The sequence below is a fragment of the Equus caballus genome, chromosome 10 (assembly GCF_041296265.1).
Source record: "Equus caballus isolate H_3958 breed thoroughbred chromosome 10, TB-T2T, whole genome shotgun sequence".
NCBI classification, from domain to species: domain Eukaryota; kingdom Metazoa; phylum Chordata; class Mammalia; order Perissodactyla; family Equidae; genus Equus; species Equus caballus.
The window spans coordinates 17,522,732-17,546,112 of NC_091693.1; the positions used below are offsets into that span (position 1 = coordinate 17,522,732).

At 51.0% G+C, this 23,381-nt stretch overlaps 1 protein-coding gene across 4 annotated transcripts in view; it reads left to right on the plus strand.

Annotated features, from left to right (window-relative positions):
- Positions 1-23,381, plus strand: part of ARHGAP35 (Rho GTPase activating protein 35) — a 114,286-nt gene that overhangs the window by 50,545 nt on the left and 40,360 nt on the right. For all 4 annotated transcript variants that reach the window (XM_070223076.1, XM_023649975.2, XM_070223077.1 and 1 more), the window contains exon 3: positions 6,772-6,916. In XM_070223076.1, coding sequence (XP_070079177.1) covers positions 6,772-6,916 — 145 coding nt within the window. The remainder of the gene's footprint in view (positions 1-6,771; positions 6,917-23,381) is intronic.

Genomic DNA, 23,381 nt, shown 5'->3' on the forward strand with positions numbered 1-23,381 from the left:
AATCCGCTTCCCCCACTGCCCTCTAAGAACAGCGTGGTGCTGTTTGTTCCCAGCTTCAGGGTTGAGTTGAACAGAGGACAAAAAAGGCATGGAGACGCTGAAATAGCAACTGGAACTTTGAGAAATTGTTGTGAACTGCTGTCACTCATTTCTCAGTTTATTTTAAGCCCGAAGAACTGCTGAAGTGTGTTTTTGGTGACAAAAATAGACTATCTTTAACTATCTGCCTTAGCTCACAGCACACCTGTTCTTTAAAAAAAATTACAATAGGCAGCCCATATCTACTTTTCAAAGGATAGAGAATTGCTCTGATCTTCGCTGAGCCAACGTGTTCTCTTCCTTCACCGAGTGATACTGAAATGTCTTTGTAGGGACCCAATTATTTCAGCTTAAGTAAAGAATTACCTCTCCTTCCACAGAGAAAGGGCTTCTGAATGTCCTTTATCCAGTACTGGAGAGGAGGCAAGCAGGTAGAAACTGAGCCACAGCTCTGCGAAGTCCACATTCAGTGAGTGTTGGCTCAGGCAGGAATGTTTGTAAAAGCTTTCCTGGAACGGGCGGACCCTTCTCCCCGCTTAGCCCCCTCTCGCACTGGCCATTCCGTCTGAGAGAGCAACAGGGCTTGACCCAGATCTGCCAGACTTCATGCCTTTATGGAGCAAAAGGCTATGATCTCAGTTCGTTTGGGGCCTGTGAGGGGATGACATGCCTTTCCTTCTTTTCCCATCATGTGAGAGGATTAAGGACGCTAGGAAGGCTGAGACGTCGTGCTACTTCCTGTTCCATCCCCAGCCGAAGATGCTCCGGGATGGTGAGTGACCAGGTCGTAGTACTCACTGTGCCGTGTAACGTGGTACCAGCTTGAAGACCAGGTCTGAGCACTCGCGCTTTCATGATAGACTTCGCCGGTAAGAGCAAGTCCACCCTCGGGTGTTCTCTGAAATTTGGGCTTCGATTCTTTTCAGAGCTGGAAGCGGGAGCACCAGCTAACCGAGAATACATTTGGGCGTGAGCGACTGACTTAATTGAAAAGGTCCTTTGGAAGCTGTGTTGGAAACACGAGAGAGTCGTGGCCCATCGGAAAGCTGTGATGTTGAAGACAGAATGCAGGGGAGTGCTCTGGGGACCTGTACTGACGGGCTTTATGGATCCTTCGGTCCTGAGCTCCCACGGGCTCCACTCAGTCCGGGGCGTGCTACGACACAACATCGCAAACCATGTATGTGACCTTCCAGGGCTTCGCTTGTGTCTGTTGCTCTCTTGAGAGCGAGAACTGTCCCCATTCAGAGGACGCTGTCCCTATTCCAGACTACATTCCGTCTATGGGATTCCTCCTTTAAAAAAAACCAAAACAGAATGGAGAATCCAACCACCTGCGTTCTGTTTTTTATTTCCCTTATCAGATACATTACCAGGCATTTAAAAGGCTGTGCTAGGTGGTACAACTCTAGCAACCATACTTTCTGACCCTAAAATCTAGATAAGTAATTAGCCGTGTGCAAGGGTGTTTATGGAGACCAGGGGAGAATGTGTGATGTTGACAGTTTAGGATCACTGAATAGCTGTACCTGCTGTTCCCACGGGAGGTGGAATGTTCTTCATCCAGAAAGGGTGGCTGACCGCGCCATCCTCACCGTGGGAGACTTTCCCTCTGTGGCTCAGTTGGTGAGCACGTGTCTGATATCTCGATCAGCTTTGCTTCCTGTGCATCTGTGTCTCTCCTACCAACCAGATTGTAAGTGCGTTGAGGGCAAAAGATGCTTTTGGTCCTAGTGTTAGCTCTGCTGCTAGTTTACTGTGTGACCTCAGGGATAATTTGTTAAAAAAAGGTGCCAAGATTCTTGCGTTCTAGGCATGTAACCCAGTAGGAGGACGGTTGTCTGTGTACATAAATGACCGTCCCTTGATCAGTGCCCACACAATGATACAGGGGGTTGATTCCCTCATCTGTTTTTAAAAGGGCATCTGTGATCTAGTACTCAGTGTGAACAAGACCTTCTGAGCCTCATTCCTCACATCTAGTGAGAGCAGCACGAGGTCAGGAGCAGGAAAAGCCTCTGGACCCGCAGAGGCAGTCCGCATCTCAGCGACACTTGAAGCAGGGTAGGGGGACAGTGGCCCTGTGCGTTACTGGAGACCGTGTTTGTTCAGCAAATGGACTGAGCGCCTCCTGCACCTCAGGCTCTGGAGCCCCGTCATCTTCCAGCTGACAGAGGGGGCCCTTCCTCCTCTCTCAAGGCTGGGAATTTCCTTGATGCTCTTTTCTTGTTTCGGAAAAGCCAAGAGGCCAGAGGCACATTGTGCTCACTGTTTCTCCCGCGTGCCGCACTGGCATAAACTTGTGGTTCATTTCTTTGTCTCCTTTGCCACGCGGTTAGGATGAGGGCTAAGAATCAGGCATGTTTTTTAGAAAACTGTGAAGTAAAGAACAATGGAGTATGTTATTTATTAAAAAATTATCTGTCCGGGAGTCACCCCTGTGGCCTAGTGGTTAAGTTTGGAGTGCTTCACTTCAGTGGCCCAGGCTCGGTTCCCAGGTGCAGACCTACACCACTTGTGAGTGGCCACGCTGAGGCAGTGACCCACATACAGAATAGAGGAAGACTGGCACAGATGTGAGCTCAGGGCAGATCTTCCTCAGGGGGAAAATACTATCCAAAAGGACAAGGTGAAGCTGACTCAGTCCTTTGTATGTGTCAATGGTGTTTCATCACAGAGGTAGTTCCTGAAGTTTGAGAAAGAACGTGGGGCCTTGGCCTTCATAGATCATGGGCCTCTGAATCCTCACTCTCAGTGCTGCGTGTGAATCTCTCCGAGCCTCTGTTTTCTCATCTGTGAAACAGGACTGATAATCCTTACTGTGCAGGGTGGCTGTGAGGTTTTAGATGGTTGTGCAGAGCACCTGGCACAGTGTCTTGCAGTTAATGACTATTAGTTTCCATTTTTGACCCAGTCCGTCTCTAAACTTAGAGGCGCACATGTGTGGACTGTCCTCCGGGCTCGGCTTCCTCTGGCCGGGTGCTTTTTGCAGTTTGGTTTGCTAAGTGAGTGCCCCCGAAAGAAGGTGGCTTTTGGGATGGGTGTGACTCTCTCACCTCCGAGGACTTGCTGCTGACGCTGCTCCAGGGGCTCCTCGTGAGTGATGCGTGTCTGGCCGGGGACGAGACACCTGGCAGACCACCGAGCAGAATAGCCTTTCTGTGTGACGTGCGCCCGGGAGCCCTTCAGGTGCCTGACGTGTTGCTGGCCGTCTCAGTGGTCTGGCCCAGCTCTTGGATTTCCTTACGAGGGAGGGTTAGAATCAGTCACGCGGGAACTCTCTGCCTAATTTTGTAACACCCTAGAGAGCCTTCAGTTATTGGAAGAAGTATTTTGACATCGTGTAAACCAGAGTTTGTGTAAATCTTAGAGAGCGAGGATGAATCCATGTCGTTCAGCAAGGCGAGTTGATGCTCTTGCCAAAGCTGACTCCATTCTCGCCTTTGTAACCTCGAGCGAGGGAGGAACTAGATCGGGGTCTCTTTGAGGTGGGGGGAAGGGCAGCTGTCCATTTGCACCTTCCAGCTGATGGCAGAGGCTCCAGGACAGTGAGGACGGCAGGGTGGTTGCAAGCTCTGCTTTGAATAGATGCAGAGCAGTCCCTTCCTCTTTAAACAGCTCCGGGGCGGGTGGGGGGTGGGGCGGCAGGAGGAGTGGTGTTTTTAAAATTTCTCTTTATATTGGCCAAAATTGCCTCTGTGTCTTCCTCCTCTCTCCCCCAATATGATGCTCTGCAGCCTCACAGAACAGCCCGCCCTCTTTCCATGAGCGAGTCCTACAGCTCTTTGAGAGTTGCTGTCACAGTGCCCCATTCCTCCCTTTTCCTGCTTGAAGCTCCTTGGTCTGTTATGTGAGTGGGTCTTTGTCACCTTTAGAAGTTCTCCAGATCATCAGCTTCCCCTTAGTGGTATATTGTATCATCCGTGTCTTCTGCTGCCCCACGATAGGAGAAGGCCGTGCACCGAAATGGCTAAGAGCATGGGCTTTGCGGTCACACGAAACCGACTTGGGCAAGGAACTAAATTTTTCTAGGACTCAGCTGCTGCTTCTGTAAAATGGCGTTCTTAATGCCCACGGATCTGTTGTGAATCTAGAATGAGATAACGCGTGTAAAGAACTTAAGCAAGGGTGTGGTACGTGGTGGGTGTTCAGTTGATGCAGGCTGAACTCTCTGGCTGGCTTAGATCGTTAGAACACAGCGCATCGTCTTGTTCCAGCATTGAGAGGGTGGAGGAAGTGTGGGATTAAAAGTTACTATCTGTTTACTAGAAGTCTGGTTAGAGGCTATATGGTGATTAGAAATTGCTTCCTGCAGCTTCTCTTAAAGTTCCGTTTTTTATTCCTCAGCAACAGTTTATTTGGAAGCCTCACCTGTGTTAGTTCTGACAGGCAAATTCTGCAGGATTGAGATTGATAAGAATGTCTCCTAAATCTGGGTCCTCTTTGGATCTTCAGTTTAAATGGTGTGGCCTTGTTAAGGGAGGGCAGTCCCTGACTCATTGTCTGCTTGGCGACAGTGTGTGCAGGAGGCGCACCCAGGCCCTCTCTGTCCACGTTTCCATAGGAAGAGCTCGCATTAGTAAGGGCGACTGCTGTATGCTGGGCACTGAGCTCCTTCCCGTACGCCGTATCATTGCACCCTCACAGCCACCTTAGGAGGAGGGTGCTGTCCCCAGGCCGTGAAGTCACTTGGCCAGAGCCACAGAGCTTGTCCGTCAGGATTCAAACCCGCGTCTTAGATTTCAAAGCTTAAATTCTTTGTTGTACTTCATGTAAGTAGAAGGCGGTAGGGAGAGAGCCTAGATTGGTTACATTATTTCGTGTAAAGATGCATCATAAGTCACCCATTTGCTTTTCCTTACTCCTTTGGTAAGAAGTCTGAAGTCAGATCTGTCTGCCTCACTCGGGCAGCCCGTAAGGGGAGATAGCGGCAGCTGCCCCTGCAGCCTCAGAGGCTGCGAGGCTGTGTCACCGGCTTACTGAGGAGGAGAGGCATGTCGCCGAGGGGCGGGGCGGGTTCGGGGGCGTGCCTGGGGCTGCTCTGGGTCCAGTCACCTTGGGTTACAGGCCTCCACGCTGAATCAGGTGGCAGGCTGCACGGAGACCGCATTGTCTTTGCCTTTGGGTTGTCATTTCAGGTAACGTGAGCCAGCAGCCCCGAAGTGGGCTTCGTCCTTCTTTCATGTGCGCTTGATTCTCAGCTGTCCTTTTTTTTGCCACTTGTTTGCACAGGAAGTCCTCAGAATCTCAGACTAAACAGGAAGTGATTTGTTCCCACATAAACAGGGTACCGAAAGGAATGAGCATGGACAGGATCAGGAGAGGGGATGGTTGACCCTGACTTAGAAGTTAGTTAGTTGTCCCCTTCAGTGGATTTTGTGCAAGGATCTCTAAGCACTTTTAAGTGTATAGGTTGTGTACGTTTGTAAGTAAACCTGCCGTTCTGACTTGGTCTGTTAACTTGGAAATGAAACCGGATTGCTGGAGGTACACCTGGCTCCATTTACCTTGATCCTATTTGGTTATCCTCCTCTTCAGAAGTTTTTTTTTTTTTTAGATTTTATTTTTTTCCTTTTTCTCCCCAAAGCGCCCCGGTACATAGTTGTATATTCTTTGTTGTCGGTCCTTCTAGTTGTGGCATGTGGGACGCCGCCTCAGCGTGGCTTGATGAGCAGTGCCATGTCCGCGCCCAGGATTCGAACCAATGAAATGCTGGGCCGCCTGCAGTGGAGTGCGCGAACTTAACCACTCAGCCACGGGGTCAGCCCCTTTAGAAGATTTTTTAACAAAAGGGCAAAATTTCAGTGCATTTCTGTGGCTTTAGGAAATTTAACATTTGTTTAGAGCATTTTTTCCTCATGTGAGCTTCAAAATAAGAGGATTGAATAGCTTTGGATATCTCAATAATATTTATGAGCACGGGCTTTGCAGACCTCAGGCCCTCCTGGGCTTCAGTCCTGCCACTGTCGCTTACTAGTTGTGTCATTTCGGCATGTGAGCCATTTTGCCTTGGTAAAATGGAATGTCGTGAGGTTTAAAGGAAAGAATATTTGGGACTTGCGTGGTGCATAGTACGCTCTCAAGCAGTTGCTGCTGCTGCTCCTACCACATGAGGAAGGGGACTGCTGGGAAAGAGGAGATAGAAGAGACATCGTAGTTGTCGCAGGTGAGGACCTGGTTTTACTCTTTCCTAATGCGGAAGCCATTGGGAATTAACCCCAGGCTAATGTGTCAAAGGGACTCCTCACTTGGGGCTTTTACCCCGGGCAGAACGCATGCCCTATCTCTTTTCTGCAAAGTGGAAATTATTAGTTGTCAATTCCATCTTTTATCTTGTTTAAGATTGAGCCATCTTTGAGTGTATGACATCTATTGTTCGTATGGGATGCTTGGAAAACTTCCTGTTGCCTCCAGTGCCCTGATAAAGGATGTGGGTCGCCACCTCATTGTTAGGAAGTAAACATGGCCCGCTTTGGATAAGCACCTTTGTTCTGATAATGCAGCCTCACACTCAAGGTGTGACTGTATGGCGGCTGGCCAGCATCTTATGTGATATTTGGAGGCTAGAAAATACAAAATTAGTGAGATGAGCAAGTGAGTCCCCTTATCCTGCTTGGAATCTTCCCAGTAGTTTCCACACCATTGTGAGTTCTCCTCTGGAAGCCTTACGGATGTTTAAGTGCGTGTTGAGACTCACTTTGTTTTTGTGCTTTCTTTTCTCTTCCTGGACAGAAACCAAAGCCCAAACCCCAGCCATCCATCACAAAGGCAACCTGGGAGAGTAACTATTTTGGGGTGCCCTTAACAACCGTCGTGACTCCGGAGAAGCCGATCCCTGTGTTTATTGAGAGATGCATTGAGTACATTGAAGCCACAGGTAAGAGTGCTCCCTGAGAGCCCATCACAGCTTTCGCTGTCTCCAGGACGCTTTCTAGAGGGCTAAGCCGTCTGGAGATTCTGGAATCAGCTCTCATTTGGTGTGAGACGCGCTCTGAGAAGGAGCTGAGCAGTCCCAACAGCTGCCAGGCTCCTGGATCCTCCATCTTCACGTGGTCTGAGGCTGTCGTGTGGGATTATCAGAGCTTTCAGAGTGCGGGAGCAATCCTGTTCTCAGGACTGCCCTTGGGGCTGGTCTAGTACCTTCTCTGTGCCCCTCAGCTCTCTGTCACAGCATGCAGCCTGTTTGTCTGTGTCCCCTACAGATCTGTCAGCTCCTGGAGGCCAGGGAACGGGTTTCATTTATCATCGGGTCCTTAGCACTGTACTGGACACAAATGCTGATACGTTTTGGTTTAGTGAAATGAATGAGTAATTGTGACTGTTAGAGCCCCTGGCCAGTGATCAGGTGCCTGAGATTTATGTGTTGATAGAATTTTTCCTGAGGTAAAAAACCAGCTAGGATGCTTGGATGTCTTCTGGTCAAGCAGCTGCATTTCAGCTCCTCTGACAACATGGTGGGATCACAAAGGCCAGCTGTCTCAAAATTTTCCACAGTTTTCTGGAAGTGACAAAATTTTTACTTATGTTAAAAACATTTATTTCATTCATTTAGAGTTCCCATGACGTGTCTCTTGGGCCTCTCTGTGGAAACTCCTGGAGCTTCCAGTTTCATGCCGTCGTTTCCCTTGATTTTCTCCTGGATGCTGTGAAGGCTGACGGGTTTTGAGGAGAAGATGGTGCAGCGGGCGCATGGTTCTGTGGAGTCTTGAGCATTAGTGGCTGAGCTCAAGAATATGGAAGAATATAGGCTTAGGCTAATTTGAAACTGAGGTAGCCGAGGTCGGGACTCTAGCTTTCCTGCATGTTCTTCCTGATCCAGAGTCGTCTGTGATGATGAGAAGTGTCGTGCGGTGTGGACAGGCCCTGCTGATGAGTTCCGCAGCATCGCGCTGTGCTGAGGGAAGGCGTTAATGCTTACTGAGGAGGCGCCAGAGCACGGGAGCTAGGGTTCTGGGGAAGCCCACCGAGGCTGCCGTTATTGCCGGGGTTTCTCTGCAGCACACCGGGCTGAACCACAGCGAGCGCTTTGCGTCGTCATAGCGCTTCTGCAGCCTTGTTTGGTCCAGTGGCCCCAGAGCCCATCTTTTGGACCCTGGCTTTCTGTCCGTGTCTTCCTGGCACCTCTCCTTTGGGCGAGGAGAGCGTCCGCTCAGAGACTCACCGTGAGTGATGGCAGCCTGTCCTCCTTGTCTGCCCAGCACTTCAGAGAGGCTGTGTCATTTGGGGGGAGGGGGGAACACTTTTTTCCTGAACTTTTTATTTTGAAATTATTTCAGATTTATAGAAAAGTTACAGAAATTATAAGTTGTAACCAACTGAAAGTTACAAAAATTCCCAGGTTTCCTAAATGTTAACATTTTACCCGCATTCCCTGTATGGTTCTTTCTGTCCGTTTGTGTCTTTTTTCTGAAAGGTTTGAAAGTTGCAGATGTGATGCACCTTTACTTGTAAATACTCAGTGGGTATTTCCTAGAGACGCGCTCTTACGGAGCCACCACGCGCTCATCGAAGCTAGGGCCTTCACGTGGGCCCCGTGCTGACCTGTCGCATCCGTAGACGTCGTCATTTCATCACTTGTCGTTAACATGCTTTATAGCAAAAGACAAACGTTTTTTGGGCAGAAGCTAAGCTTGGACCACTTGCTGCATTAGTTGTCGAGTCTCTTTAGTCTCCTTTAATCTCGAACGTTTCAGTCTGGTTTTCATGGCCTTGATAGTTTGAAAGGATAGAGATCGGTTATTTTGTAGGATATTCTTCAATGTGAGGTTTTTTTGATGTTTCCTCATGATTCAATTCCTATTTGCACTTTTGGCAGAAACAGGGAGGACGTGATGCTGTGTCCCGCTCGGTGCCTCACACCAGGTGGCACGTGATGTCGGTTTGTCCATCGCTGGAGATGTCAGCTTCGATCCCTTGGCTAAGGTCTCGGTGCTGCCCTGCTTCTCCCCCAGAAGCTGCTCTTTCCCCTTCGGGGAAGCACCTGTTCTGTGGGGAGATGCTTTGAGGCTGTAAGTAGCTGGTTTCTCCTCGTGCTTCGCCCCTAGACTCAGCATCCATTCATGATTCTTGCGTGAGACAATGGCAAGGAGTTTTTCTAACTCTCCTTCCTTCAGCGTTTCTTAGTTGGGGTTCCCCTGTCAGGGCGAGCTTTCTCTTCCCAGGGGGAGCCTTTGTGAACGGCCGCCTCAAGAGACTTGCCTGTGTAGCACCAGGCGCTTGAATGTCAGCCGCCCTCCCTCTAGCTGAGCATGGCAGTGGCCTTGACCTACCCCACCCACCTTGCTTCTTACACTGTGGACGTATTAGCTTTTTTTACAGCCAGTGACACAGTTGTACCTCTCTTTGCCTTTTACTCATGCATCCTTCTAGTGTGAAGACCTCTTCAGCCCCGCCCCTAGTCCACCACTAGCCACTCCCAAGCCCTCTTTGTCTTAAAGCCCTGTTAGACCGCCACTGTCCACGCTGCCACCAAAATGGTCGGAGTGTCAGTGTCCTCTCCACTCTTCTCATCAGTTCCCATATCTGGCTCTTTGACGTCGTCTCTTGGCTCTGTGCCCTCCACCGCCTCTCTGCTGCCCCACTGTCGCCCGCCTCAGGCCATCCTGACTGGTGGCAGCTCCTCTACTAAAAACCTCTGCTTGCTTCCTCAGTGCCTGCCAGATGCGGCCACACACTTGACTCCTCCTCCCGCACGCAGCGCTGTGACGCTGTGCCTGTCTGCCTGCCTCCCTCCGCGCCTGCGCCTTTCCCTCCCTCCTTCATCCTTCCTTTTCTCCCCGCTTCTGCAGGCATTAATTTTACAACTGTTTGACAAGAATACAAACAGTGTGTTAGAAGGACATGGACCCAGCAGCATTTCTTTATATTCCTCTGCTTTGCGTGTGCCCTTCGTGTGATTTGAAATGTGTCGCACATTCCTCCTTGCCTCCGGAACTTGTCCTCATTCCTCAGCACCTCCCCGCCCCCGGGAGCACTTTTCATGTGGTCTCTGTGGCAGTTCTTCTCAGCACATTTCAACTTCCTGAGACATGAGTCTCTGTTTTCCTGGTGCCCGGGAGCCTGGCCACAGTGGACGGTAACTGTCGAGTGGACGAGTGGTTTTCAGCCTGGAGTACCTCACTGCCATTGTTTGCTGCTGCTTCTTTGTGCTTTTAAATTTTGGTCATCTACTTCCCTTAGTTGGCATTAGTTTGTACTTGTATAGAATTTCAGGAAAACAATTAACTCTGGTATCCGTGAGCTTAGTGTGTGTGCTGGGGATGTCTTTGTGTGATCTGTTTCCTAAGAGGACTTTTTTTCCTCTTTATAAAATGAAAGCATGTCCACTGTAAAAATTCAGCAAAAGGCAAAAACTGAAAAAGAATTTAAAAACTCATTGATCTTCCACTTAGTGAAAACCACTGTTTTTGGTTTGAGACTATTTCTCTGCGTATGTGTATAGGTTTTTACTTTTACGTAATTCAGACTGTGTGGTATGATAGTTCTCAAAACTTTTTGAGCATAACTCACTTAGATGACGCAAAAGAGCCCTGAGTTCACCAGCTTACCTACTCTCGTTTTCCTTCAAAAAAAGAATTCAGTAACCAAAAGTTATGTTGGAGGGCTAGTTTTTGAGAAACACTACTTTTTTTTTTTTGAGGAAGATTAGCCCTGAGCTAACTGCTGCCAATCCTCCTCTTTTTGCTGAGGAAGACTGGCCCTGAGCTAACATCCGTGCCCATCTTCCTCTACTTTCTATGTGGGATGCTTACCACAGCATGGCTTGCCAATCGGTGCCATGTCCGCACCCGAGATCCAAACCGGCGAACCCCAGGCCGCCAAACTGCAACATGCAAACTTAACCGCTGCGCCACCGGGCCAGCCCTGAGAACCACTACTTTTTAAAGCAGAGATTGTTTTGTGAGCCTGTTCCCCTGTCATCAAACGCTCTGTGAAAAGGTGACGTTCAGTTGCTGCATGCTGTTCCATTGGACGGCTGTATCAGGGTATTGAGCTGTTCTTTCCTCCTATGCTTAGGGAGCAGATGAGCTCGGAGAGGCGCTTGAGTGTGGTGATGACAGCTTCAGGTCTGCGCATGGACCGGGGTGGAGTCTTCCTTCTGTCGTTGGCTCATCTGTAGACCGAGGGTGATGACGGGATGTCGTACTAGGGCTGCTCGGGGGGCCTGGGAGCCTCGCGAGGAAGGCCCTGAGCGCGGCGCCGTGCACTCTGAGCTCAGGGCCGCTGAGGCCTCGCTCCTCCCGCGTTCCTTCTCCTCCCTCTGGCTGGTTGGGCTTGACCGTTCAGTAAATATCTGGGACTTTTTCTTTTCTCCCCATGTTTTAAATTTGTAAATGGTAAAACCCATTGAAAAGTTGAAAGCGTAGTGCAGTGATCACCCCGTATGCACCAGTGATTGACATTTTGCCACATTTGCCCTTTCTTCCCCTAATTTTTATTATTGTTAAAGCCTTTGAATGCAGACGCCGTGTCACTTCGCGCCGGAAAATCTCAGCATATATCCCTAAGGACTTTCTACGCCATAACTGCAGTAACATTATCACTTTTCGCAACATTAGCATTAATCCAGTAGTATTTCACATACCGCCTATGTTTAAATTTACTCAGTTGACTTAAAACTGAGCCTCTCGCAGCTGAGTTTTTCTTCCCGGACCCCATCAGTATTCACAGTGCGTTTGGGTATTGCCTCCGTCAGCCCCTTCAGTCCAGAACAGAGCGCTCTGCCTTTTTTAAAAAATTATTTTAATGATGACCTTTTTTGAAGTCTAGACGGTTGTCTTGTAGAATGTCCCCTGTGTGGTCTGCTTCTGTCCCGGTCCGTCATCCTCAGCCCACTCCTGACACCGCCCGTGGCTGCCTCATCCTATGGCTCCTGTCTGAGCAGAGGTTGGGACTGTGACATGGTGGACAGGGTGGCGGGATTGCTGCCTCCGTCCCTGGACAGAGCACGGCTGTGCATCGGGCATAGGGGCTAAGACTTGATTCAGTGATTGGAGGAATTATGGATTAGGGTTTTTTCCAGGTCTGACTAACTCTTACTGAACTTGCACTGTTCTTAAGGAAAGCCCCACCTGACCCCCATCCCATCTCCTGTCTCTTGCTCGTGGCAGAAATTGCCACATGGCCCCAGTTTCCACGTGGTGGTCCAGGCAGTCACATCTAGCCAGTTGGAGGTGATACTCCAAATGAAATGTGTGCCAGCCCTGCCCCAAGCAGTTCAGAGTCAAAGGTCATTGTGGCCCTGTGTTGGTGTCTGTCTCATACACCTCAGCACTTGCTTGTCCTGGCAGGTACGTAAAATAGTGCGTCATCACTTTCAAGGGCAGAGTTGGGAGTTCACTCTCCTGCCAGCCGTGATGGGAAAGAAACCCAGCACCCCTCTCCTTTCACGCCCCACCTGCCACTTGGCAGCCAGTGTCACAGCCAGCGGCAGTGTAGAAAACTAACCAACCAACCCAAAACTGCGCAGTGGAGAGGGGCTGGCGTGACCGTTAGGAACTGGGACAACTTGAACCATCTCGTGACCTTGCAAATATTTTTTCTAATTACAAGAGTAATATACTTGCTCACTGTAGAAAAATGTAGTCATTATAAGTACAGATAGGTGTTATGAAGATACAGCGCAGAACGTGACAGTCCCTCATGACCCCATCCCCCATCGTCTGCTTAGTAGGTGGGCTGTGACTGTGGTGTCTGCTGATACTACCCCTGGGATGTTAGACAGCGTGGGAGCGTGTGCACGCTGTTCGGCAGCTTGGTTTCTGTTTGTTTTAATCTAACGCTCTATATACCTTGGGCATCGTGTTTTGAATTCCATCTGCAGGCTAACTGCATTGTACCCGTTGACCTGAGAGGGTGGCAAGAGTGCGTCCGAGGAGAGGCTCTGGGGGCACAGGGAGAGGGGCTTTGTCTGCAGCCCGCTCCACCTTCCGGAGGGGCCTGCTGCATCCCTCCCCGTAGTTCGAGAGCGACTCGCCAGCTCCTCCTAAACACAGGTCACGGGGAGAGGACCATGCCTTCTCGCCTCAAACTTCCCTGCTTCTGCTCTGGGTCGCCAGGACTGCCGGCGCTGCCCGCCCACGGTCTTGGTTCCGCTCCCGGCGTCGTGGGTGAGATTGGTTCAGTCCCACCTGTCTCTCCCTGCGCCTTCGCATGGCCATGCAGGCGCCCTCAGCCCAGGCCGGCCGGAGCGACCTCTGCTCGCTGGCTAGAGGGGGTCAGCTTCCCGCTCTTCCAGCCCCGGTCCCTCCCACAGCTGCTCTGGGGTCGCCAAGGAGGGGGCGCTGGGCTTTGGACTGACTTGCATTTCTGGCCAGGACGTCTTTTGCTTCCAGTTTTCCTTCATGTAGAAAAGGGGTCGTGGCGGTGGAGTCACTGCCTCCCTTGGACAGCAGTGGAGTCCTGCGTGACCGAGACGGCGGCCGAGTAATTTGTGCTGTCCGACGCGTGGCAGGGCTCGGAATAGTCCGCTCTGTCCAGAGTGTCTGGCTGGAGTCAGGGTGAGGGCTCCCTGGCGGAGCCTGCTCAGTCCTCCTGATAATTTTCCGGGATGAGTGCACGGCCCTTACACCGCAGTGTGCTCACAAAACTAAGGATTTCAGTCCGGCTTCTCGGCCCGTTTTGAGTGAAGGCTTCGCTCCCACAGCTGGGGGAGGTATCCTTATGGCATAGAAACGCCCGAGGGAGCTTCCACGGGCCAGCCCGCCGCCTCCCGGAAGCCCAGCGTCCCAGGGCTGGATGCCAAGGGCCCTGCTCAGCTGGGCTCTGCTGCATTGCGTGTTCCCCAGGCCCGCAGCCTCCCTTGTCCGCCCCCTAACTCAAAAGAGCATTCTCTGGGGATGACTTCTTTGAATAATGAGTGAGACCAAACCTCCTGCTTCCCTCTCTCTGTGACTTTTAACCTTTTGCTCTCGGCAGTGGGAGGGGGCAGGGTGACTAGCAGAAACCATCTCCCATCCAGCAGTCCTTTTCTTAATTGCTTTGCTTACTGAGAGGTGCTCGGCCCCCAGCACCTGTAGCAGGTGCCGCAGAGGGCGGAGAAAACGAGCTGTTCCCAGGGAGAAGCAGTTTCCTTTGGGCCTCGTGAATGATAATGTATTCAGACCATCCCCTGTAAAGGACTGGTGGGCCACGGTTTTGTGAGTGCGTCTTAGTTTCCGTGAGTGCCCGTAGAGTGAAAAACGCCCTGTAGTCAAGGAAGCCTGGCAGCTGTTGAAAATAATAATGCCAAAGATGGTTTGCCACGAGTTACCTCTCGCCGCTTTCTATTCCTGACCCGTGTACTGAGTGCTTGCTATGATGCAGGCATTGCTGGGCCCTGGGCTGTGTGATCGCACTGCTCAGAGTCCAGGTGTTCGGGGAGCCGGTCCCACGAGGGGCCCGCGCGCGTCGCAGTCTTCGATCACTGCACGGTGGATCTCGGTGTTGATCCAGCCCACAGTTAGCCTGGCTTGCGAGAAGGCGGCAGCGTTTACATTCTCTTGCCCTCTCCTTCCGCAGGAATCCAGCACAAAACCTGGTAGCAGGCCCCAGGCTCTGCCTCCCTGGGCACAGGACTGCCCCTGGAAGTCACGGTGATTTCAGAGCCCTTTGCTAGAGGGCCTGGAGCAGCCACACAGCCTGCCTTGGGCTTTCAGTGCCCGCACTTCGCAGGCTGTCGTGCAGGAGGGGCCTTTTTTATTTGCCTTCCAGGGACATGGTTCCTTGATGGGCAGCAGAGTCAGGCCAAGTGGGACCTCTCGTCTCTGGGTGTGGGGAAATGCAGAGACAGCACCAGCTGGCTGTCGAAGGACAGAAACTTCCTGATAAGTTGTTAACAGGTCTAAAAATAGTTAGCTTACTCTCTTTTTGGGGGGTGTTTGTGTGGCAGATTTCATTCGTTCACCAGATATTTAGTGAATATTTATGTTAACTAAGCACCTCCTATCTGTCAGGAACTGTGTTGAACTGAAGTCTCCCCGTGATGTCCAGGGCTGGGTGAGACAGACAGTCACACAAAAGCGTAATGAACTCAGGTGAAGAACATGACTGGATGTAAAGTCCCTGGGGAGTAAAACGGCAGACGAGACCCAGTGAAGACCTGGAGCGGTTGGAACCTCACATGCTGCTGCCGGGACATACAGGGGAGACTGTCTTTGGGAAACTCTTTGGCAGTTTATTAAAGAGTTAGGGGCCAGCCCAGTGACGTGGGGGTCAGGTTCATGCCCTCTGCTTTAGCTGCCCAGGGTTCACAGGTTCGGGTCACAGGCGCAGACCTACCACCTCTCGACAAGCCGTGCTGTGGAGGCATCCCACACGAAATAGAGGAAGATGGGCACAGATGTTAGCTCAGCAACAGTCTTCCTCAAAAAAAAAGAAAAAGGATAGACTCACTTTGGAAAAACTCTTTGGCAGTTAATTAAAAAGTTAAATATACTTACCATTCCACTCGTAGGTATTTGCCCTAGGGAAATGAAAACATGTTCACACAAAGGTTTGTACTCAGCTGTTTCTAGCAGCTTTGTTCATGAGAGCCCCAGACTGGAGACCACCCGATGTCCATGAACAGGTGGATGAGCAAACTGGCCCATCCGCCCACTGGAATGCCACTTGGGCCCCGGGGCCGACTACCCACTCCACGCGGCCGCGCTGTGAAAGCCCACAGTCACTGTCTGCTGAGCGTGGGAAGCGGCCCCGGAGACCGACATCCTGATCCATTTATCTCCAGCTCTGGAAGACGCACGCCCGTCTGTTGTGACAGCAGGCGGATCCGCGGTTGCCTGCAGCTGGGAGCGGCGAGAGGAATTGGTTGCGACGGGCCTGGGAAGACTTTTGGGGTGGTGGGAATGTTCCATGTCTTGCCTGCAGAGATGATTTCACTCATGTATACGTGTTTCAAAATTATCAAATTATACTCTTCAAATGGATGCAGTTTATTGTATGTGAATTATGCTCAGTAAGTTGCTTTTTAAGAATGAAAAAAAGTCATTGCGGAAAGGGTTTGAGGGAACTTGGTATTTACATGGTCTCAAAATATCACCCAGCACATTAATTACTAATTACAAAGGGGAAGTGTACCTAATGGTGAGAATTCTGGGGGGTACCACCTTAAAGTGATCAGACCTGGCGCCCCCACTAGCGGTTGAACCTAACGTGTGCCTCCTTGCCAGAAATATTTAATCGGAATCGTATCATGAGGAAACAATCAGACAACTCTAGAATGTGTTACATTTTACAAGATAACTAGCCTGGACTTTTATAAAAAAGTACCATGAAACAGAAAAGCTTTTAGGGGCCTACTACAGCTTCCACACTTACGGCACGACCCCTTTCCGTCCAGATGGCCGGGGGTGTCGGTGAGCTTTGGAGTCCTGACTGTCCTGTGCAGTAGCTGGCCCACTCGAGGCAGGCACGGGCGCTCTCAACCGCGTGTTCCTGTTCCTTCAGATCCAGCACAACAGTAATAGCTCCCGAGAAGGGAATTGGTGAGAATTGGATGAAATCCCTAGCTCTTAGTAGTCGCCCAGTTGACGTTAGCCATTATTTTGCTGGCTCTTGTCACTGATTTGCTATGGTTGTGGAAATCCAGGCAGGACATTTCCCCAGAACAGGAAGGGTGAGATTGCACAATGTCTGTAGGCAGTTTTTTAAGACTTCTCCGTGAAGTATAGCATCCGTTAAGAAAGCGCACCCATCCTAAGCACAGCTCAGTGAATAGCCACAAAGGGAAGACGTCTGTGTGACCGGTACCCAGACCGAGAAACAGAAGGTGACCAGCCCCCTCTCGCCGACCCCGTACCTCTTAGTGGGGAAAACCGCTATCCTGGTTTCTAGCAATCAGAGAATAGTTTTGTCTGCTTTTGTACTTTAAAAATTGACTCCTATCAAACGCACAGTTTTGGTCTGGCTTCTTGCGCTTGCTGTTATGTCTGTGAGATTCATGTGCAGTGAATCCATAAGTTCAGCCATGGTTGTGTTTGACTGTAGATCATTCGCTCGCATTGCTGTAGACTGTTCGGTCATGTGAATAACCCCCAATTTGCTCATTCATTCTACCCTTCGTGGACATTTGGGCACCCTCCAGTTTGGGGCTATTGTGAATAGGGCTGCCGTGAACATTCGTGTACAAGGATTTTGTTGCATATGTGTGTACTCACGTGCTTCGAGTATATACCCAGGAGGGAGGCAGTTTTTAATAATTAATTGGAGCGTGTTGAACATGTGGTTTAAAAGATGTCCTGAAGCCCATCCCAGCCCTGAAGGGGCATAATCCATGAGGCTGGGGGCTGAAGTGGTGGGGGGCTCTCTGCTGCCTGTTTACGACTTTGTGTTCCGTATCTGCTGAGGGACATGGGGGTCGTGGCAGGGGTATACATGGGTGCACAGAGCTGTCTCACACAGTCTTTTAGCAGCTGCATCCTTCCCGTCTGCAGAGTGTGCCTAGCTGGAACAGTCTTGCATTCTTCCAATACCTTGTGGTGTAGCTCTTTGCTTTGCTGGGGCTCTCCCTGTGGTTTCCAGTTGAGACTGTGGTTAGCACAGATCCTGATAACCCTGTGGTTTTCCTCGCCAGGCCATCTTTTACTTGTAGGGCACTGCTCTCTGATGAAATTTTGGCTGTTTGTAACATAGATAAGTAGATGTTCTTATTGACCCCTACCAGCGAGGCTCCAGAAGGAAAGATTCGGCACTGCGGGCAGTTTGTGAGGCGAGGAAGGGCGGGGAAGAGTCCGGAAGCAAGCAAGGCTCCTATCCCGTGTCGCAGAGGGCGCGCGCCAGCCCTGTGGCCCTGGCTTGCGGCCGAGGCTGTAGATCAGCCTGTCTGCTTGTTTGCAGGTCAGAGTGGAAGCCGTCTGTAAGAACGGCCTTTGACAGAACACTTAGCCGTGACCTCCCTCCCGGTTTAGCTCAGCTGCCTGGGTGCATGAGCAGAGTGCCTCTGCATGGCAGATTTAAATTTCACCGCTAATTGAGGGGAGCATCTTTAGGGAGAATCGCTTGCCATTAGATCAGAGGCCTTTGGGAGACAGCCTGGCAACAAACGCATCAGGGCAGCTGCAGGCCGGGGGTGGAGATGGGGTGGGGACATAGTGCAGCTGTCATTAGTACCTGGGGGATGGCCCCCCGAGAAGCCGAGGGAGGACTTTTGCCCTGTCCCCGTGGGGACCGTGCGCATGTGCACATACATGTTAGGTATGTTTCGGCTGCCTTTTTCCCCTTGTTTTCTTGCTACTGAGTAATCTGTACAGGATGAACCTGGAGCCAGACTAACTGCCTGGATTCAAATCTCTGCTCTGCTGCTTATGAACAAATATTTAACCTCTCTGTGACAGTTTCCTTGACTGTAAAATGGGGATAAAGATAGTACTTGCCTCTGAGATGATTCAGTATGTTAAAGACCTCATGACAGTACCTGGCAGGCTGTAAGCGCTCAGGTAGTGTTTGCTGCTGCTGTCACCGACACTGTCCAAGTTGCATCTTCCACTCGCGCCGGGCCCCTCAGCTTGCTGGAGCCCTCATTCGCCAAGCCCTGCTTCCCCTGGGTCTGTTCCCCTCCCCCTGTGCAGAGGCCCCTCGCCTTCAAGGTCCAGCCCAGGCTTCTCCTCCAGGAAGAGCAGCCCAGTGCCTCGCTGCCCTGTCTGAGTTCCTGAGGCCCTGTAGCCGGGTGGGTCAAGCATGGACTTTGGAACCAGTGGCTCTTAGTTGAAAATCCCAGCTCTGCTGCTTTTCTTAGCTCAGCTGCTCCACAGCTCCGAGCCGTGTGCTTCCTCCGTCAAATGCGGCTGTGACAACACCCACCTTATTAGGGCTGTGAGGATTGAAGAGCTCATGCACACAAGCTCCTTGGCCTGGCGCGCGTGGTGGACACTCAGAAGGGGGAGCTGTTGTGATTTGTGGTGCAATTTTCAGGGCCAGCTGCTTGCTCATCTGATTATTCCGTGGGTTAGTTTGGAGTCCCTGCTCAGAGCTTCAGTCCTCACGGGCGGAGATCTTGTTTCCTGTCCGTCTAGGTCCTCTCTGTGGTTACAGGGGAGGCTTGTCCACAGAGCCCTCTTCACCCCGTTTGCGCGCACTCTTTAGATCAGCAGCCCTCTGTGTGTTGGTTCTCCGCCTGGTTTCAGAGTGCCAGGGGCCTGGAGGGCCTCGAGCCGGGAGGATTCTGCCCTTTCTTCCTTCATTCAGCGCGTGGGTGCTGAGCACCTGATGGACCGTGTGCCAGCACGCTTCAGGATGCTGCTGATGCAGTGTTGGACAGAACAGCTAAACTCCTTGCCCTCAGGTGGCGTACAGTGCACTCTAGAGGGAGACAGACGATAAGTAAAATAGAAAGAATCTTAGTGACTAGTGCTCGAGAGGATAAAAGTGAAGCAGGACAGTGGGCTGTGCGGTGTCTGGGGTGAGCGTTAGCATTTTAAATATGGAGGGCTGGGGGAGAGTGGCATTTGATGAGAACCCGAAGGAAATGAGGGAGGGGGCTGTGCTGTTACCTGGGGAAGAACCTTTGAGACGGAGAGAAGAGCGCGTATAAAGTTCCTGAGACTGGACCATTGGTGGTGGGGACCTTGGCTTTGACTCTGAGGAGGTGAGAAGCCACTGGAGGGTTCGGTTGGGGGGGGCGCTATTTGGCATTTGTTTAATAAAATAACTACCCGCTGTGTGGAGAGCAGCTCTGACGCGCAAGGGCTTGAATGCTCGCGACCCAGCTGCCTGTCTGCAGATCCTCCCCCGTTCTGCCCTTCCTTCTCTGAGTGCGTGCCCAGGCCTCCACAGAGCTGGCTCGGCTTCACCTGGGCCCTTAGTTTAGACCTGAAGCTGTGGAGGGTGTATAACAGCCTGGGGGCCACCTGGGTTAGAGCCCGAACTGGGAGAGTGCAAGAAAGAGGGAGCAGCTGGGCCTGCTCCCCCCCCTGGCTGGCCTCTCCAGCCTCCCCTTCTCACTCCTCGGTTTCGTGCCTCCACGTGTTTGCTCATCGCTGTTCTTACTGCCTCACATGTTGCTTCTCCTCCCACCTGACAAATCGCCGCTCTTTCTAAAGCCTTCCCACTCTACACATGCTTCTATTGTAGCACATTTTCCCCTGTATTTGGGTTAAATGAGGTCATAAGGAAGGGGCCCTGATCCCGTAGGATTAGTGTCCTTATACGGAGAGACACGACAGAGTGCTCACCAGACACCAGATCGGCCAGCTCCTTGATCGTGGACTTCCTGGACGTCAGAACTTTGAGAAGATATCTCTGTTGTTTAAGCCCCCCGGTCTGTGGTATTTTGTCACCGTCCTCCGAGCAGGTGAAACAGGTGGCAAGGTGACTGCAGGCATCAGAACTCCTGAGGTCCTTAAGCTACAGCTGGTCCTTTCTTCATTGCTGCATCCCCATGGGGCCTGGCGCCCCAGAGACCTCTGGCAGAGATCTTTGTGTTCACATGACCAGAACAGAGCAACTGGGTCAGCAGAAGTGGGAACTGAGGCAACAGAAAGTCAGGAGGACTGAGACTGATGGCAGAAGACGTGGAAGAATGCCGCTCGAGACTCCTGGTCTAGAAAGATAAGCTCGCCCTTTGTGTAGCACCTGGCTCCCGAGTGGTTTATTTGTTTGAAATGTAAGATGACTTGGGTATCAGACAATTGAATCCTACTTTTTCAAACAGAGATGGTGCAAGGCCTTGTGATTTCACCCCAGTTTGCATTCTTTTACTCTTGGCTGGAATCCTTTGGCTTTTTAAATTTGCTGGCTTCCCAACAGTTTAAAAAAACAAACTCATACCATTTATCTTTTCACGTAAGCTGCAATTTGGTTGAAACAAGACCTTTCTAGTATGTAGTCCAGAGCTCCTGATAACCGGAACGACAATCAGTGTTTCTGTTTTGTGATCTTTTTGGTGTGTTTCAAAAGCCGCAACAGAAAACTCTTTCTTCTGTCGTGGTGGTCAGGAGCCAGCATTTGAGCTGTGGCAGCGCGAGAGTCTTTGTAGAAACTTAATCTCTGAGCTGTTTGCCTTCCTGGGCTGGGCGCTCTCCTCTCTGAAGGGAGAGGAGGACCTCAAGGCTGGGTAAATTCAGAATTCTTCCAAGCCTTGAAAAATGTAGATTATGTATTTGTTGTTGTTGCTGTTTAATGTCACTGAGACTAGAGGAGGAAAAGTAAGGTGAAAACACTTAGCCTGAACTGAGCTAAATGAAGCGATTCTTAATTCTAAGAAGCCTCTAGATTCTAAGCTGCCCCCATCCGTGCGATACCAGCTATTGGGGGAAAGGTTGTGGGCGGTACAGGAAGGATGGGTATTAACGTATGTTAGCCTGGTTTGGAAAACATTAAAGTGGGCTGAGACGTACATCCTCAGATGGAAGGGGTGTGGTGGTGGCAGTTTCAACAACAGTGATGAGGAGGATAGTTAAGGTTTAGGGGCCCGGTTCTCAGCTGTTCATGAGCATTATTTCGTTCCCTCCTCACCGCGAGGGGTAGAGTCCCAGAGGAGTCGCCCTTGCCCACACACAGCTAACCGTTCAGCAGCCTTCTCAGCAGCAATTTATGTAAAGCCGACGGGATCTTCCTAATCTGAACAGCACTGCTTCAGATTTCCTGTGTTTGGGGTAAGGAAGTTTTATCTTTAGAGTGATCTTTAAAGGGAAGGGCTTACCCAGCATTTAAATAATAGAAGCAAGATGACAGGGGACCCCTTAGACCATTTGAAAGAAATGGTCGTGTTTTACAAAATGGAAACTGCTGGATTGTCCTCATGCTTTTCTTCTTGAAAAATATGAAGAAGCAAGTAGAAATGAGCCTTAATGCTGCCACCCAGTTATAACCATCATTTAACAAGAGCGAGATTACGGCAGAGTGGTTAAGAGCCGCCCACTGCAGGCCGTCCGCTCGGATGCCAGGCCTGGTTGCCACCTCCTCGGCTCTGTGATTTGGGACAAGTTACTTACCTGTCTCAGCCTCAGTTTGCTCATCTGTTGAATGGGGATGATGATAAAAAGAGTATTTTTATATATTCATATATCTTCCTGGATTTACCTACTGTTTCTAAGCGTTTGAGACGCGCTCGTCCGTGGCTCTCAACATACTAATTACAAGCGGCTCTTAGCTGCTCCTAGAGCGGGCCTTCTAACGCCGCATTCAGGTGGGGCCATCCTTCATCCTTTCTTCTCAGTCTGATTTAATCTATTAAGTGTGTAGTTTAGATGATTTATTCCTTCAAATAGGCTTTCTCAGTTGCTTCAGATTTGTGAGGTTGGGCACAGTAACCATTTTGGTCTGGCGGCAGGGCGACTGATGCGGCGTCAGAACGTGGCACTTTGAGTTGTGCATCTGTCGTTCAGTCAGGCAGTGAGGATGTTGAGTGAGTGTCTTTAGTAGACAATGGGCAGGACACGGTCCCTGCCCTTAGGACTAGGAGACGAGAGTGAGGCGCTTGGTGTAGGAGGAAGGCTGTGCCTGTGTTCAAAAGGCTGAGCACCCAGAGCGGAAGCTGGAGTCATTTCATCTCTCTCGTCCTGAATTTCTCCAACGGAGAGTGGAGATAGGATCTGCCTTACCTGTGCTGCGTGATGGGTGCTATTGAAGATCGAGACCCACAGCAGTGTTGGTAAATTGTAACCCTTTGCGGCTCTTCTTGTCCTGAGGCGTGTGGGTCTCATCGTTGGAAAGCAGAAGCCGGGCCTCCGGCTGCTCTTGGCTGGGTTGGTGCCGGGTGCGCTGTCCCGGCTCCTCTCCCAGCAGCCCCGTGAGGCTGGCCTTCGGCTGATGCCCAAACCCTTAGGGGTGATGGCAGCCTTCTGCTGGTGCCTTCCCAGGCGGGGAGCTGGGTCATCACAGCTTTGGTCTGATTTCGTGTGTTTCTTGGCTGGTAAGAGGTTGTCAATTTAATCATGGCCTGCACTGCAGCGGCTCCTAGACTTTTTGGTTTAGTGGACCAGTACGGTTCCCCTCGGCATTTTAGGGGTAACAGAGGGTGGCCAGCTTTTTGTTCTGCCAAGCAAGGACAAAGTTGGAACTTTTGGACCCAGCCCCCAATGTCCAGAGAGGTGAGGAGGCTGGAGATGGCGTTCAGTCTCCCGGGACCAGCCAGTCCTGCCTGTGTAGTGAGCCCTTCATGAACCCTCGGTGGGGAGGCTCTCAGAGCCTCCCGGTTGGGGTGCTGGCGGGGCAGCATGCTCAGGGAGGGCATGGGAGCTCCACACTCGTCCCCCACACCTTGCCCTCTGTGTCTCTTCCGTCTAACTGTTCCTCAGTGGTGTCCTTTCTTATGAACCGGTGACAGTAAGTGAAACGTTTGTCCCTGGGCTCTGTGGGCTGTTCTGGCGAATTGTCAGAGCTGAGGAGGAGGTGTGGGAACCTCGGACTTATGGCCTGTCTGTCGG